This window comes from Glycine soja, chromosome 6, assembly GCF_004193775.1.
Source record: "Glycine soja cultivar W05 chromosome 6, ASM419377v2, whole genome shotgun sequence".
NCBI lineage: Eukaryota > Viridiplantae > Streptophyta > Magnoliopsida > Fabales > Fabaceae > Glycine > Glycine soja.
In genome coordinates this window covers 7,426,080-7,440,993 of record NC_041007.1, presented here as the reverse complement: position 1 = coordinate 7,440,993, position 14,914 = coordinate 7,426,080, and the positions used below count along the sequence as shown (strand labels likewise).

At 32.4% G+C, this 14,914-nt stretch overlaps 3 protein-coding genes across 3 annotated transcripts; 1 reads left to right on the top strand and 2 right to left on the bottom strand.

Moving 5' to 3' along the window:
- Nucleotides 1-236: 236 nt before the first annotated feature.
- LOC114414265 (mitochondrial uncoupling protein 4-like) lies at nt 237-4,612 on the bottom strand. The gene is made up of 2 exons (XM_028378561.1): nt 4,567-4,612; nt 237-1,117 (listed from the first exon to the last, which is right to left on the bottom strand). The coding sequence occupies exons 1-2, from the start codon at nt 4,610-4,612 to the stop codon at nt 465-467; spliced, it is 699 nt and encodes a 232-aa protein (XP_028234362.1). The 3' UTR covers nt 237-464.
- On the top strand, nt 4,520-6,192 carry LOC114415230. The gene has a single exon (XM_028379823.1). The coding sequence runs from the start codon at nt 4,946-4,948 to the stop codon at nt 5,753-5,755; it is 810 nt and encodes a 269-aa protein (XP_028235624.1). The 5' UTR covers nt 4,520-4,945; the 3' UTR covers nt 5,756-6,192.
- A 1,294-nt stretch (nt 6,193-7,486) lies between these two features.
- On the bottom strand, nt 7,487-9,207 carry LOC114415228 (aspartyl protease AED3-like). Its single transcript, XM_028379822.1, has one exon. The coding sequence runs from the start codon at nt 9,197-9,199 to the stop codon at nt 7,835-7,837; it is 1,365 nt and encodes a 454-aa protein (XP_028235623.1). The 5' UTR covers nt 9,200-9,207; the 3' UTR covers nt 7,487-7,834.
- Nucleotides 9,208-14,914: the final 5,707 nt, after the last annotated feature.

Below are 14,914 nucleotides of genomic sequence, written 5' to 3'. Positions count from 1 at the left end.
TAGAACGCACAGCTCCATCCATGACTCCTTACCAAAAATAAAAAGGAAAATGAAATACACACAAAAATAGATACTTTTTTTTTTATTGTTGAGAAGTAGAAACTAGAAAAAAATTATGACTTGCCCAACTTGGCAGTATCAGATATATCTGTAAAATGGCAATATATAGGCACTTAACACAAATATGGGTAATGTAATTTTGCATTAAATAGATATAAAAGGAGACGACAAGTAGATTGAACTTGAAGAATCAAGACTGAATTTCTATTCCAGATTAATGTTTACATTGTTGGTAAATACTACTATATTTGATGAAATTTGAATATGAATCTCAAGAAGGTATAGTCCTCCAAAGTTCCAAAACCTCAATAACTAATCCCTAAATAAAAGAATGTTTCGCCATCATCTGAGTATGTATCTCAACCAATGAATGAATAGTGAAGGTGTCCAAATGAATAAAAAATTCAAAAATCCTTAAGCAGCTTCCTGACTTGTTCAAGGGTGACAAAGAGGACGACGGTGAAAGGACCCTGTCTTGAAATTGTAGGGATGAAACCTTTATAAAGGGCAAGAGGTCCTTCAGCCCTAACAGTCTTGAGAGCACAATCCAAGGCTCCATTGTAAGCCTCAGCATTCATGTTCATCACCCTAGTCTTTATAACATCAATGGGGTTCGACGCAACGGACGCCACAAAACCCGCCGCAAAACTCGCTGCCACGTGGGTCCCCAGCCCGTCCTCCATCAAACCGCGTCCCAGAATAGTTTCCTTAAACTGGTCGTACGAGGCTAACTGAGAAGCCGTAACGATCATCGCGCGGTTCACCGTAAGCACTGAACCGCGCCACAGGCTACCAACGACCTCTTGGTTACTCATGCGCCGTATCGCGTCGAACACGCCGTTGTAGTTGCGGCGAGGCTCTCCGACTGGACGATGCGGAGGCCGACGGAGACGGGGCCGGAGGACGGAGGCGGCGGCATTGGGCTGGGAGCGTGAAAGGTGAAAAAGGCTGGGCGGAGAGTGTGGGTTTGTTGAAGTTGCATTCGGACTTTGATGAGGTCGAGTGGGTGGGTGGTGCAGCCTGCGACGAGTGGGTGGGTTGGAAAAATCCTTGAAGACTCATCTTCAATTGAAGGCAAAGTAGTGTGTATTATGATTCAGAGAGAAGAAAAAGTAAGTGGGTGAAGCAATGAAAGAAAGGGTGTTTTTGTGTTATATAGTATATAGGTAGTGCGCGTAAGAGACTGGAGAGAGTAAAAAAGGGACTCTTTCTTTTACACATATTCAATGGGATGGACCCCTTCTTTTAATACAACTACTACATTAATGCCTTATGATTGGTAACAAACAATGTAAATATGAAAAATATTGGCTTTAATATTAATAATGTTTGGGTGTAATTTTTGTTCGAATTCACTAATTGAGGATATTTTTAAATTATTAATTTAGAAAGTGATAATATCTGTTATAATTTTTTACATTATTTTACGATTTCAGTTATTTGTTTAATTTATAACTTTAAAGATGTAAAGTTTTTTTTATCTACCGCGTTGAAGTTGTAAATGTTTTTTTTTTTTTTACGTTTACAACTTTGAAGTTGTAAATTTTTTTTATTGTTTTTATATTAATTGTTTTTAAATGTAAATATTTTTTTAAGTTGTATTTTTTTAAAAAAATGTAAATAATTTTTTAATTTTATTATTTAATAAATAAATGTGTTTTTTTAATTTTTTAGTTTTATTTAATATTTTGTATATGGTTTATTTAATAATTTATATATTTTTTAATATTATTTTATTTAATATATTTTTTATATTTAATATTTTTATATATATTTTTACTAATGTTAAAGAATTTGATTTGTTTTGTAAATCAAAAAATAATATAAAATACTTAAATTTAAAAAGACTAAAGAAAAAACATAAAAAGATAACCTAATACATTAATATAAGTGGACTAAAATTTAAATAAAAATATTAAAATATTTTGTTACTAATATTAACTTATAATTTATTAAATAATATTAATTTTATTGTATAAATAAATTTAATATTAAAAATAGATAATAATTTAGTTGTTTTTAAATTTAATTATTTTTTCATTTACAAAAAAATCAAATTCTTTAATATTAGTAAAAATATATAAAAAATATTTTAAATAAAACAATATTAAAAAACATATCAAATAAAATAATATTCAAAAAATATATAAAATATTAAATAAAACTAAAATAATAAAAAAATGAGTTATTTATTGATTAATTAAATTAAAAAATTATTTGCAATTTTTTAAAGAAAAATTAACTTAAAAAAATATTTACAATTTTTTTTAAAAAATAACATAAAAAGAAACAAAACATTAACAGAGAAATATTTACGAATTTAAAGTTATAAATGTAAAAATAAATAACAACTTTAAGGTCCTAAAGAAAAAAAAATTATAACTTTAAAGTCGTAAATTAAGAAAAAATTAAAAGTCATAAAAACGACTTTCATTAAAAAAAATTATATAGAATGTTACAACTTTTAATACAAAATTCATAATATCCGTTATGACTTAACTCAAAATGTATAATAATTAAAAAATAACCCCTAATTAATAAATTTGGGAAAAAAAATTATACCCAAACAGTATTAAAACCAAACATATTATATTAGTGTATATAAATATCATAAATATTACTAAGTCTTAATATTGACCTCAATGGTAATGGTTATTCCCAAGGTTCAACAAATGAATGAAGGATTGTACCCGGATGGAAATGACGGTCTTCCTCTTGTGTCTCCAGCCATAATAGAATAGATAGGCATGTGGTATATATATATATATATATATATAAATTGTTATTCATAAGGATCTTATTTCACATAATGTGTAATAAAATATATTAATATAAAAATTAATATATTTATTATTTTGTAAAATATTTTAACATTATCATATAAATATTAATCAATAAAATTTGTGAATAGGAAATTATTAAAAATAGTATTAAAACTCAAATTATTATTTGTAGAATATAAATTCCAACCTCATAATTTAATATTAATCAATAGAATGTTTATTTATAAAATTATGTAAAATAGTTTTATACCATTTTTAAGTAAAAGTAATTTTATATTTGATAGATTATTATAGAATAAAATAATTATTTGTGTAAAATAATAGATTACCAAAAAAATTATATACTTTTGCAGTAAATAAAATATTTTTAAATTAAATTGAATTTTATTATTTTATGATATTGGTTACCATGCCAAAATATATATAAAATCATTTTTTTTATCGGTCATCATAACATTAATATAGAATATCCGCCAACTTCATATATAATTTTTTGTGGAGGAACTTAGGATTTTCTCTTCAAATCATATATATTTTTTCTATTTAAAAGACTCTAATTCAAAATTTTATTTAAGATAATTAATAACAACTTGTTAAATATTTAAAATTAATTATAAACTCAAAATCAATTCTCTAATATAAAAGTAAACATGCACATAAACTATAAAATAATAATTTAGAAATTTCACCTAACTTAAGGTACAAAGCACGTGAGTAAGTGATAGACATGTGAGATTTGTAAAGAGTAATGATATTATTATTATTATTTTAAATATTCCTCTAATATTTTTTTTTTATCTCTTTCTTCCTATCAATTATAAATCTTATTATACCTATATTTCTTTCTTTAATTTCTTTTTCTCTCTCTAGGATTAAATAACTTAGTGGGCATTCATGTAACATTTCTCTTTGTAAAACTACTAAGTTACGCCCTCATTATCCCTTTTATAGCATATATTGTGATTATAAGTGGCAAGGCGCAAGGCAAAGCCGTTGCAAAATGTCAACTGTCTAGTTTAATTTTAAAAATGAATTATAGTTAATTTTTTACGCCAACATTTAGGAATATATATATCTTCCTTTGAGTTCTAAATTTGTAGTTTCAAGATTTGACTGTATTAACTTTTTTATTTAAATAAAAGAAAGTAAAAAAAATGCATAAAAGAGATAAATAATTAAATTTAAATAAAGATAAAAAAAATACACACCTTAAACTTATATATATGTTTAAAGTGTATTACATGTTGATTTCATTTAGTAATAATATATGACCATCCCATTATTTTAAACACCCCACCAATATTTTTTAATTTTTTTTTATTATACCATAAATTTTATTATAATTATATTTTTTCTTTCTTTTCTCTCTTTGACTGTGGGACAACATTATTGTGAATGCCCATCAAATATCATTATATTAACACCATCCCAATTTCCAAACCTACTTGGCAGGACCAATTCCAGCTCATAGCATCATGCACTAATTTGGACATGCAATGCATAAAATGCAGAATTTTTGAAGGAGATAAAACTAAATAGCGAATGGTGCAGCTCAATTGTCGTGGTGCCAACCATATATGTCGACGTGACGAAACAAAATTAGGGTGAATTGTAATCCTCTCGTCCCCTCCCATATAATACCTGGACGTTCCTATCGCACCCTTCATCCCACCAAATTTGTACCTAGATTGCCACAATCTCAGAAATCTCTCTCCTCAGGCACCCTCCATGCATTCGTGATCGATGAAAGTTTGTGAATCGAGCACCATGTTGACGCTAACATAGGTAGCTCCAAATTATTATTATTAACAGAACCATACAATATTATTGCAGATTAAAGAAATGGAGGTGCAGCGGATGAGGGAGTTATTGAAACTTTGGTCAACGTTGCAAATTAACCGCGTTGCCCTAGTGGGTGGAAACCACACCGCCGCCAGATTTTGCACTCGTTAAGTCCCCGTTTGCCTCTTCCCCTCTCTTTGTCCCTCCCACAATATCTTTTTTCTTCTTCTACCTACACAGAAACCAAACAAGTCATTACTTATAATATAATCCACAATCACAAAACAAATTTCTTTCTATTCTCTTTCTAATTATCCAACATGATGAAAACACGTTATCGCTTGCCGCTTTTGGCATTCTTCGCATTCGCTTCCTTCATATTCATAACGAGATCATCCCTGCTTGAAAAAATCTCTTCCACCATGCCTGAATATTCCTTCAACACCGACCAGGTTCTGTCAATTCTATTTCGCGAATTGACCAACAACCAAGAGAAAATGGTTTTCCTCGGCAACAACGAGCCGAACCTGGTGGTGGCTGCGCCGAGGAAGCTATGCGGTTACATGCCGGAGGCGAAGAAAGTGGCGTTGCAGAAGCTCGAGGACGTGCTACTGGAGCCGCCAAGAGCGTCTTCAGGGAAGTCACGAAAGTACTTAAAACGCACGCGGTTCTTGCCGGATTTGATGAATGATTCTCTGGAGAAATACCCTCGCCGCGTTTTCATCGACGTGGGGGTGCCGGAGAAGGACGGTGGGAGTGGAATGGAGTGGTTTTCGAAGAATTACCCGACGAGGAACCAGAAGTTTGAGATGTATAACATAGAGACGGTGGCGGAGGAGTCGTCATCGTCGTCGTTGTCGCCGGGGAAGGAGCAAATAGAGATGTCGGATTGGGTTCGGAAGAACGTGAAGGAGGAGGAGTACGTGGTGATGAAAGCCGAGGCGGAAGTGGTAGAGGAGATGATGAAGAGCAAATCCATTGGGCTGGTGGACGAGCTTTTCTTGGAGTGTAAGCCAAAACGCGAGAACAGAAGCTCAGGGAATTCCAGCCGAAGGGCCTATTGGGAGTGCTTGGCTTTGTATGGCAAGTTAAGGGACGAGGGTGTTGCAGTGCACCAGTGGTGGGGTTAGAATATTCAAAGACAACGTAACACAAATACAACCATTGTGTTTCTGTTGTGTGTTGAGGTGAATTGGTTGTGGTGATACTCATAGAGAGAAATTACTACTATTAGTTAAGTACTGCATGTGCATGTGTGCATGTAGATGGAGATAAAAGACTCAAAAGAGACGAAGAGACTGGTGAGAGCTGAGGAGTTACAACATTATTTTTCATTTTGCGTGGTTCTTTTTTTCTATTTCTTTCTTTTTCTGGTCTCTGATTAACAATTTGTTTATTTTTATGTTTATGTGTATTGTATTCTGTTGTGGAAAGGAAAATAATGAGGGAAACGAGCATCAGAGGCTACAAAGTGTATTGAACGAGGGTTAATTGGAGGATCATATATGAGTAACTTTATATTTTATATACATATATAAAAAAAGGTTTAATGGGTGGTTTCCTTCTATTTTAGTTTTTGTTAAAAATTATATTTTTGTATCTTACCTACCTACCTTATCCAGAATTTCGAATCTCTTCATGCTTAGACCCTCAGAGTTAGAGGATTATATCTCACACTGGTAACTTTTGTCACAATCTCAAGACGTCTGATCTTTGTCTTTGATGATTTTTGATCGATTACTTACCAATAATGATAAACCATTTTTATAATCACTTTGAAGATGTAACAATCGTCCAAAGGCCGTTACAAGATACTTATAGTAGCAATTAATATGGACTTAAAAAGATAAATGCAATCCTTACCTTACATAGGACAAAGAGAAGATAAATTACTTTTAATTTCCCACTTATTCAATAATTCCGGGTTAGGCCTCATAAACCCAATGTAAGACCTAACTAGTTACACGAGTATTTATTAATATAACATTATTTTTTTTATTATATTAATCATTTTATTTTAGAATTCTTTCTCTTCTTGTTTTGTTTGTCTTTTTGTAAAACACAAATTATAGAAAGATACAGTACAAATATAATTTCTTTAATCGGTTGGTTGTCAGCATTGAAGCTACAAAGCTTGGATTAGAGCACCTCGTATATGTATCACTTTTTCTACCACGTAATGCTCTATGAGTGTATTCCCCCTTATCATGATTGATTTTGTAAAATCAATTTATAAATTGGGCTATAATACCTTTTTAATGATGTTTAGCCGAAGGTGTTATTCTTTTTAATTATTATACTTTTAATGACAAATAATTATACCCAATGAATAAAAGCAAAGATTGCGCTGATCTAAGCTTTTGGTGAATGTTATTATTTAATGTATACTTTTATCATACTTTCTATTATCACACTAATTATCTCATCTTATAATTTTTGTTTTCATTAGACATTATTAAAAAATTTATATAATTTCAATCTATTAATAATAGCTAATGATTAAAGTAACAAACCAAAAAAAAAAGTTGCTGATACTTTGTTTATGAAAAATGATTCATAGATACTCATATGTTAATAGTTACTTGAAGAGATAAAAGTAATCAAGTATCATAAATAATATAATGTGACAAAAAATTATAAAAAAAAGTTTAAAAAATGTTAAAGATACAAATAAAACAAAGATAAAAATGTTAAAATTATAGTTTTGGAGTACTCTTTATTTGGCATCATCGCAATTGCATGTGTCCAAGATACAAATAAAACCAAGGGGGGATCCCTTTCACGGACACGCTTGATTCCGTGCATAAACTCAACTAAATTAAAGATTCCAAAAGGAGACACGGGTTATCACTTATCACGTGTTGGCAGTATTTCATCCCTTATTATTATTCCAAACTAAACAACATCCTTGCTAATTAATTGATCTTACATTATTAATTTAATCAAACATCATTATTACAATGATAGGTTGGCCCCACTTTGCGAACGATCGATCTAAGATAAAATAAATAGTACTAGCTCCAATTTCACATTGCATATCTTCCAAAGGCACACAAGGCAAGCTTATTCACCGTGGCCACATTCACCCACACCCATCACTTTTTTTGAACCCAACGAAAGATCCAAACCTAGCAAGCTAATCAAGAAAGCCACTAGTAAACAATAATAAAACAAACAAACAAAAAAAATGTAGCCAGCTAGCTAGTTAGCTAGTTACAAACCTCACGGGCTATGCCAACTTTATTATTGACGATATCAAACAAAATCCTAAGGTTCTGTTGCTGAAAGTTGGCAATGACGTTCAATACCGAGTTCACATTGTCGGGTGCCGCCGCCATCGCAAGACACGCCAACGAACCCGCGCTGCTATGAATCAAGCTGTTCTCCAACGGCAGCTTCAGGTCCAACCCCTCGAAGTGCAGCGTAATTGGCGGCGCCAGCGTTTCGTAGGTTTTCACGAAACACGTGTCGAAAGCTCCAATGCTCGTGAATGTAGTTCCCCCTACCTGCTTCCTGAACTCCTCCCTCACCGCGTTGTAAACGGGCTCCACGAACCGGGTTATCACCGTGCCCGAATCAATTATGGTTCCGGATCCAGTGTTCGGGTTAAACCCAAGATACTCGCTGGGAAAGGGTACCAGGACGCGCCCCACGCTGATCCCGGTGAAGTTCACGTAGTAAAGAGAAGGACGGTGCGGGCTGCGAAGAAGCGGAGTGGTACGAATGCTCTTGGGCTGGCCCACGGGCCCCAGCTTGAGCGACCCGGAGAAGTAGTAGGACTTGAAACTGGGGAGACAGTAAGAGAATATGCCCGAGTAATTTGACCCGGATTGGGAGAGCAAGGACAACGGGCCTCGGCCAAGGCCCAAAAGCCCTTGGGCAGGGACCGAGGCTCCGGTGATGGCGTTGACGCAGCCGAAGGAGTAGTAGGGGATAACATCAGTTGCCAATCTTAATGCGTCTTGGACTAGGGTGGCGGAGAAAGATGAGCCCGCGTAGGATTGGTTGAAGGAGCACGCGCCGGTTCCCGTGGCGGGGCAAGAAAGCCCACGGACCTGTCCGCACTGGGGGACGGAGCAGTCTAATGGGCCGTAACTGGTTGAGGCTTTGGGCGAGAAAGTGGTGTCGGAGCAGCCAGTGCAGCCCGAGCAGGGTACGAAGGCCTCGTCAGTGCTGGTGTCGAGGACCATGAACAAAAGTTGACCGGGTGTTCCCAATTTGACCCTCACCACATAGTTGCCGATGTTGAAGGCCTGGCCCGAAGCGATTGGGGCCGTGGAGACTGTCTTTTGACTCACTAAGGTGGACAAGTATTTCACTCGGACTGGGTCTTTTGAGGCCATGTTTATAATTCTGTTGTCCCATGTGTCTGCCTTGGGTGGTTTGAACGGTGAGCATTTGCTGTAGATGGGAATCACGTTGAGGTCCGAATTATCCGGTTGAGAGGCACAAGGGTCAATGGCATTCACCCTCATGAGCCACATTACGGAGAAAATAACTATTAATGTGGTGCCAAACTTAACGTCCATGGTTGGTGACTCGGTGGGGGGATATAATGGTTGGTGTCCATGCATGGCGGGGACTGAGGCCTTTAATATAGGCGCCAGAGTGAGAGGTGCCTGTTAATTTACGTAAATATCCTTGGAGTTGTTGGAATTATTGGGGTGTTTTTGTTTTACTGTTCTATTGCACACATCTTGACAATATTCCACAAGATTAAAAAAATATTACTTTGGTTATCATGAACTTATTATTCAAAAATGTTTTATTTTAGGGTTATGAGTTTTGGACACACCTATTATTTTAGGTTGTCTTAACTCTTAAAGTACACCTTCACGTTCTTTTTCTCTCCTTTTTTTTTTTTAATTTAATCATCTCTCTTAACATATTTGGTATTCTCTTTCCATGCAAAATAACTCTAGGCCGTAACAGTGTTCAAGGATAAATATGTATTTTCTTCAAAAAGGATGATTATATTTTATTTTACAATTTTAATTAACTTTAATAGTTTCACATTTTCTTTAATATTCATTTGTCATTTTTCTATTATTTTTTAAGTTATCTTTTCTTTTCAATCATATGTATCAATTATTAATTTCTTTTCTTCTCCTATCTTTTTTCTTCCTTGACAGGGTATATATGGCCCAAAAAAAGATGTTAAAGTATCCTATATCTTTATCCTTATCCCTTTATTTTATAGGAATTTCTCAAAAGTTATAATATGATGATGATGTAACTTGAGCTGGCTTCTACGTGGTGTTCATATGGAAGGAAACGATAAGCAATAAAACACACACTGTACAGATTTTGATACATGAAGTATAGAAGATTACTGTGCATATATATGTATGTAAATACAAAAGTGCATGATAAAACAAAAAGGCGTTTGATCATTGGTGAAAAGCAAAAGGACAAAGTTGTGGTTTCAGGCATTTTTGGACTTCAGTGCAGTGATGCTCTAAATTAAAGTGTTACAGAAAATTGCTGTTTCGCAAGAGTCGCGGTCTCAAGCTTATTTATTGTTGGTATACGTATCTGCTGTGCTAGCTCACTGCTGTTAACTACTAAGTACTAACACTGTTGAAATTATTGAACCTTTGTTTCCATTCCCATTGTGATAGATAAAAAAAATTCCATTAATTAGCATTGTGATTTAGTGATTAAGTTAAACTTTTCAAGGAGTATGAATGGATAATAATTATGGAGCTAGCTAGAAAGAAAAGGCTCGTAATCATCAGAACTTGCTGGGATTAGAAATTGACAACTACGCTAGATCTTTTGTCTGTACATGGATAATGCACGAGATGCGGTCGGTCACGGGCATTCGAAGACTTTTTTGCTCAAATCTCATGCATTCATGCAGAACTGAAACAGTGTTAGTACATTAATAACACCATTGCCTCGAATAAATAACAATTCTTTTTGTAAAAAGAAAAAGCAAGTTGCCAAACAGTGAACACGTTGAGTTTGAGCTCTAATTCGTCTTCTTTCGATCCGATACGTACATACACTACAAAATATTCCTTTTAAACTGCCTATTTTCATGCCTCCGTGTTCAACGAAATAAATACAGAGTTAAACTTGTACAAAACTGGCGTTTTTAATTTTAATAAATATCTAGGATAGGAATTCAAGGGAGGCTCTAATGCTACGTAAAACTCACAGAAAGTTGAACATTTCGTTTTGCAGAATTTATTCTTCGAGAGAGCCCCACCAGGGCCGACGTACATTTCACGAGGTTGCCCGGCATAGATCAGTAGTATTAATTAATTGTTCATATATGTGCCGATAGTCAGTGCTAGAGTAATGTGTTCTTAGTAATTATTTGCTACATTATTTTAATTTCCTGATGAGAGAGATCCTCGAAGAGAAGAGAAATCCAATTTCTCCAAAGTTTCTCTTTCATAAGTTGGTGCTCACTTTAGAAATTCGCATTCATATCTTTTTCATTCATATGTAGTGGATGAGAAGGGTTATTTGTAACACAATCTGTACAGCTATTTTACAATTAAGATAGAAAAAGGAAAAGAATAGAGAGAAATACATAAAATGTAATAAATGATACAATAAAGAGATGGGAAAAGGATTGTGTTGTCTATGTAAATTGTCTATATATACATGTTATGTTTAAAAAACACATTTTTTGAGTCCGCATAACCTGCAACGGGTATATGAACTTCAATTTTTTGAGCCAATTGGGCTTTTTATGTCTTAATTAAAAAATATATATTTTTGAAAGGTACAGTCAAAAAATAGAAGACTAGTAAAATAAAAAAATATGGTGATTCTATTTGAAATTAGATACATTCAATATAACCAACATCAAACCAAAACCCATATAGAATAACTCTCAAACATTCAGTGATTAATTGGACTATAAAATAATAACAAAAGGATTTTTAAAATGGTTTTTAATTTTATTTTTTTAGGTAATTTTTTTTAAAAGGGTTTAAAAAATGGGTTAAATTTCAGTTTTATAACATTTGATTTTTTATTTTATCATTTTTTTTTTTTTGCAAAAGGGAATCGATCCATTTAGCACGTGAAGATGCAGTTGCAAGTTCGATAAAAGCAAAGTCATTTAAATTGTGGGCTTTGTAGGGCGAGTTTTATGCACGGTAAGTTTTGCGGTACAGACTTATCTCTAATTGCTACAAATAAACAAAATACGTGAAATTTTATAAATTAAAAAATAAAATGTATAATTAGACCTAAGAAAATTACACCTCAATGGCACAATTTTTATTTTTTTTAAAATCACGATGACACAATCTAACATCACTCTTGTTACTTCTAGTAACAACTTGTTACTTATTTATCAGCCTTATTGGGTGATTAATTACTTTTTCCTGTTTGGTTCTCGGTTGTTTGGGAACCTATCAGCCTTATTAGATGCAACATATTTCGAAAATGAAACCCTTCCATCAGCCAAGACGTTTGAAAACCTCTAACATCACTCACACAAAAATTTATTCAGCTGGTTTATTTGTTTTAATTTTATTAATTAATTAATGCCTTAAAGACACTGTTTAAAGAATTAATAATAAACAAATGCGTTGAGATATGTAAAAATTATGATTAAAATATATTAATAATATTTTTAATAAAAAATTTCTACTCTTAATTTCTTAATTAACAGTAGTATCTTATAAATATTTACTATCTTGTGCGTTTTTCTTTTGTGACACATATCATCTGCATTTATCCGTTGGTTTTAGCAGTGGGGATTGCTCTTGGTCCAACGAGGGAATTACTTTCAACTATTGGGTTAATTACGGAAATGGGTAGAATTTTAAAAAAAAATTACGAAAATAAATAAATCATACTTTAATAAACGTTTTCATAATGAAAAAATCATATCAACTTTTTTCCTCTAAGTACTAAATTCTTATGTTAAAATACCATTTTAGTTTTTTTTTTCTTCTAACGCAATCATATGTTAAAATATGATTTATAAAATATATTTTTTTAAAAAATATGATACGATTTTAACTTTCAATAATAAAAAAATTAAAAAACTGAAATCGTATGTCTATATACGATTTTAGAATAACAATTTTCTGAAAATTAAAATCGTGCTTTAAAGTGCGATTTCTTTATAATAAAATCGTATTTCCAAACATGATGTATCCATTTTCATAATTTTCTTAAAATATATCCATTATGGAAAATAATTACACCATTACGGTGCAAGAGCCTCCACTATTCAAGGTTAGGCAACTCCTTGATTTTTCTGCAATCGTAGGCTTGAATGTCATTTTCAAACTTGCAAAATAGGACAATTCAAAGATCATAATGTGATGAAAACATTAGGCATTTAAATACATTGCAGATCTTCAGTTTCAATAAATAAATAATATACTATCCGTACCAACTAAAATTAAATATAAAACAACTAAAAATATACAATTTGTTGAACTATATATATATATATATATATATATATATATATATATATATATATATATATATATATATATATATATATATATATATATATATATATAAAATAGAAAAGAGCTTATTATAAAACAACATTTGCAACAAAAATTAAAATTCACACGAAGAATATATTTTTAATCTAATATAGAGAATATATTTTTAATCTAATATAGATATAGATTCCACTAGATCACTACTCACCGTCACGGCATTTTCTTACCACCCGTTGATGCACAGGATGACAGGGGTGTACTAGTTTTAGGGTAAATTTTACGATGGACCATTAGAATAGGTATTTTCAATGGCCAAAATAGTGTTTTTAAATAGTTATATACCAATCTTACCCTCATTCCTCATCATTAGATATATAATTAAATAACTGGATGGTTCAGATTATAAAATAGTTATTGAGTAAAAAAAAAATACATTAAAATGAAGTAGTTGAGTTAAAAAATATATCAAAATAAAACTACTTGAGTAGACCATTTAAACCCTAACCTAAACTGTTGTTTCTAAAAAAACCATAATTAAACTGGATCGTCACCGCCGTGACGGAGATAGAAAGGGGGAGGAGGACGGCAAAATACACCGCCGCTGTCACGGCTAAGTCATTCTAGATCACACGAACCAAGTCCACGATGCTCTCTCTATTTCTCCTCACGGCGCTCTCTATCTTTTTCGCTTGCTCCCGCTCACCGCCACCAACAATGGAGCCCATGGTCGCATCTTTCTATCTTCAAAGTCGCGCCGTGTTTGCTTCCAGATATGTGGCCTTTGTTCTTTCTGTTTCCAGGTCTATGGTACTAGAAAGATCAAGAGAGAAAAAAAAAAAACATCTCAGATCTACAACCTCCATTTTATTTGCTTCCAAATCCATGGTGCAACAAAGAAAAAAATTGAAACGTCGCCACCGTCAACGGCACACGGTGATCAGCGATAGAAAAACTTCTCTTTTTCTTTTTTGATTTTTCCTTTTTCTCCTTTTCTTTGCACGAGTTATTTGTTTTATTTTTAATTTTTTCGGTTGCAAGTTGGTATTCTCCTGGTTTGGCAAAGGCTTGTGGTTGCTGATGGTAATGGCGCATGCAAGAAGACCTTGGAGGTTGATTAGGGATCTATTGGTTGTTTTGTTACACGAAGGTTTCTGTTCTATGACCTTGATTATTATGATTAAAAAAAAAATTAATTAATAGTTTGATGTAGTTGGGAGACATTAGTAGATTTTAAAAAAACATATTAAAGGAAAGACTCGTTAATTGAAACATAAAATCTAAAAAAAAAAAAGAATTAATAGATTTTTAAAAAAGAGTTATAGGAAATATATTTTTAGCATTTTTTATTAATAAAATGTCACGCATTTTATACCAAATGCAACTGCAACTTTTTTTTAGAGGAAATAAAATTATTTTTATTTCATCAATGATCTTAGAGTAAACATGAAGAAAAATACAATGATAGTCACAAGAATGAACATATAATCTTGACGTCCTTATTAACTTATGAGCCACAAGATTTACTTCTTGACTAAATTTATCTCAAAATTCAATAAAATAGAAAACATGTGCTCATAACCTGTTAGAATAGAATTAAAATCTGAAAATCTTATCCTATCCAACCTCAGGTAGTCTTTGATCATCTTACAATCTATTTCCAAAATCACATGGCTAAGGTGAAGATATTAAATCCATTCGATGAAAAACAACTGCAACTATTTAATAGAAGTTTAGGTAATGTTAAATTTTAAATTTTATTGATATTATTATTATCATTGTGGTGGTATGTTACAAGACACCATTTTTGTAAGATTGTAGTGGATAAATTAAATACAAAACTATTATAATTTAATT

Excerpts from the sequence above, each read along its gene's own strand:
- LOC114415230 (XM_028379823.1), top strand. The coding sequence starts at position 4,946 with ATGATGAAAACACGTTATCGCTTGCCGCTTTTGGCATTCTTCGCATTC.
- LOC114414265 (XM_028378561.1), bottom strand. The coding sequence starts at position 4,612 with ATGGTGCTCGATTCACAAACTTTCATCGATCACGAATGCATGGAGG. Across the intron at positions 1,118-4,566 it reads CGATCACGAATGCATGGAGG|TCTTCAAGGATTTTTCCAAC; the intron begins GTGCCTGAGGAG and ends ATTGAAGATGAG.
- LOC114415228 (XM_028379822.1), bottom strand. The coding sequence starts at position 9,199 with ATGCATGGACACCAACCATTATATCCCCCCACCGAGTCACCAACCATG.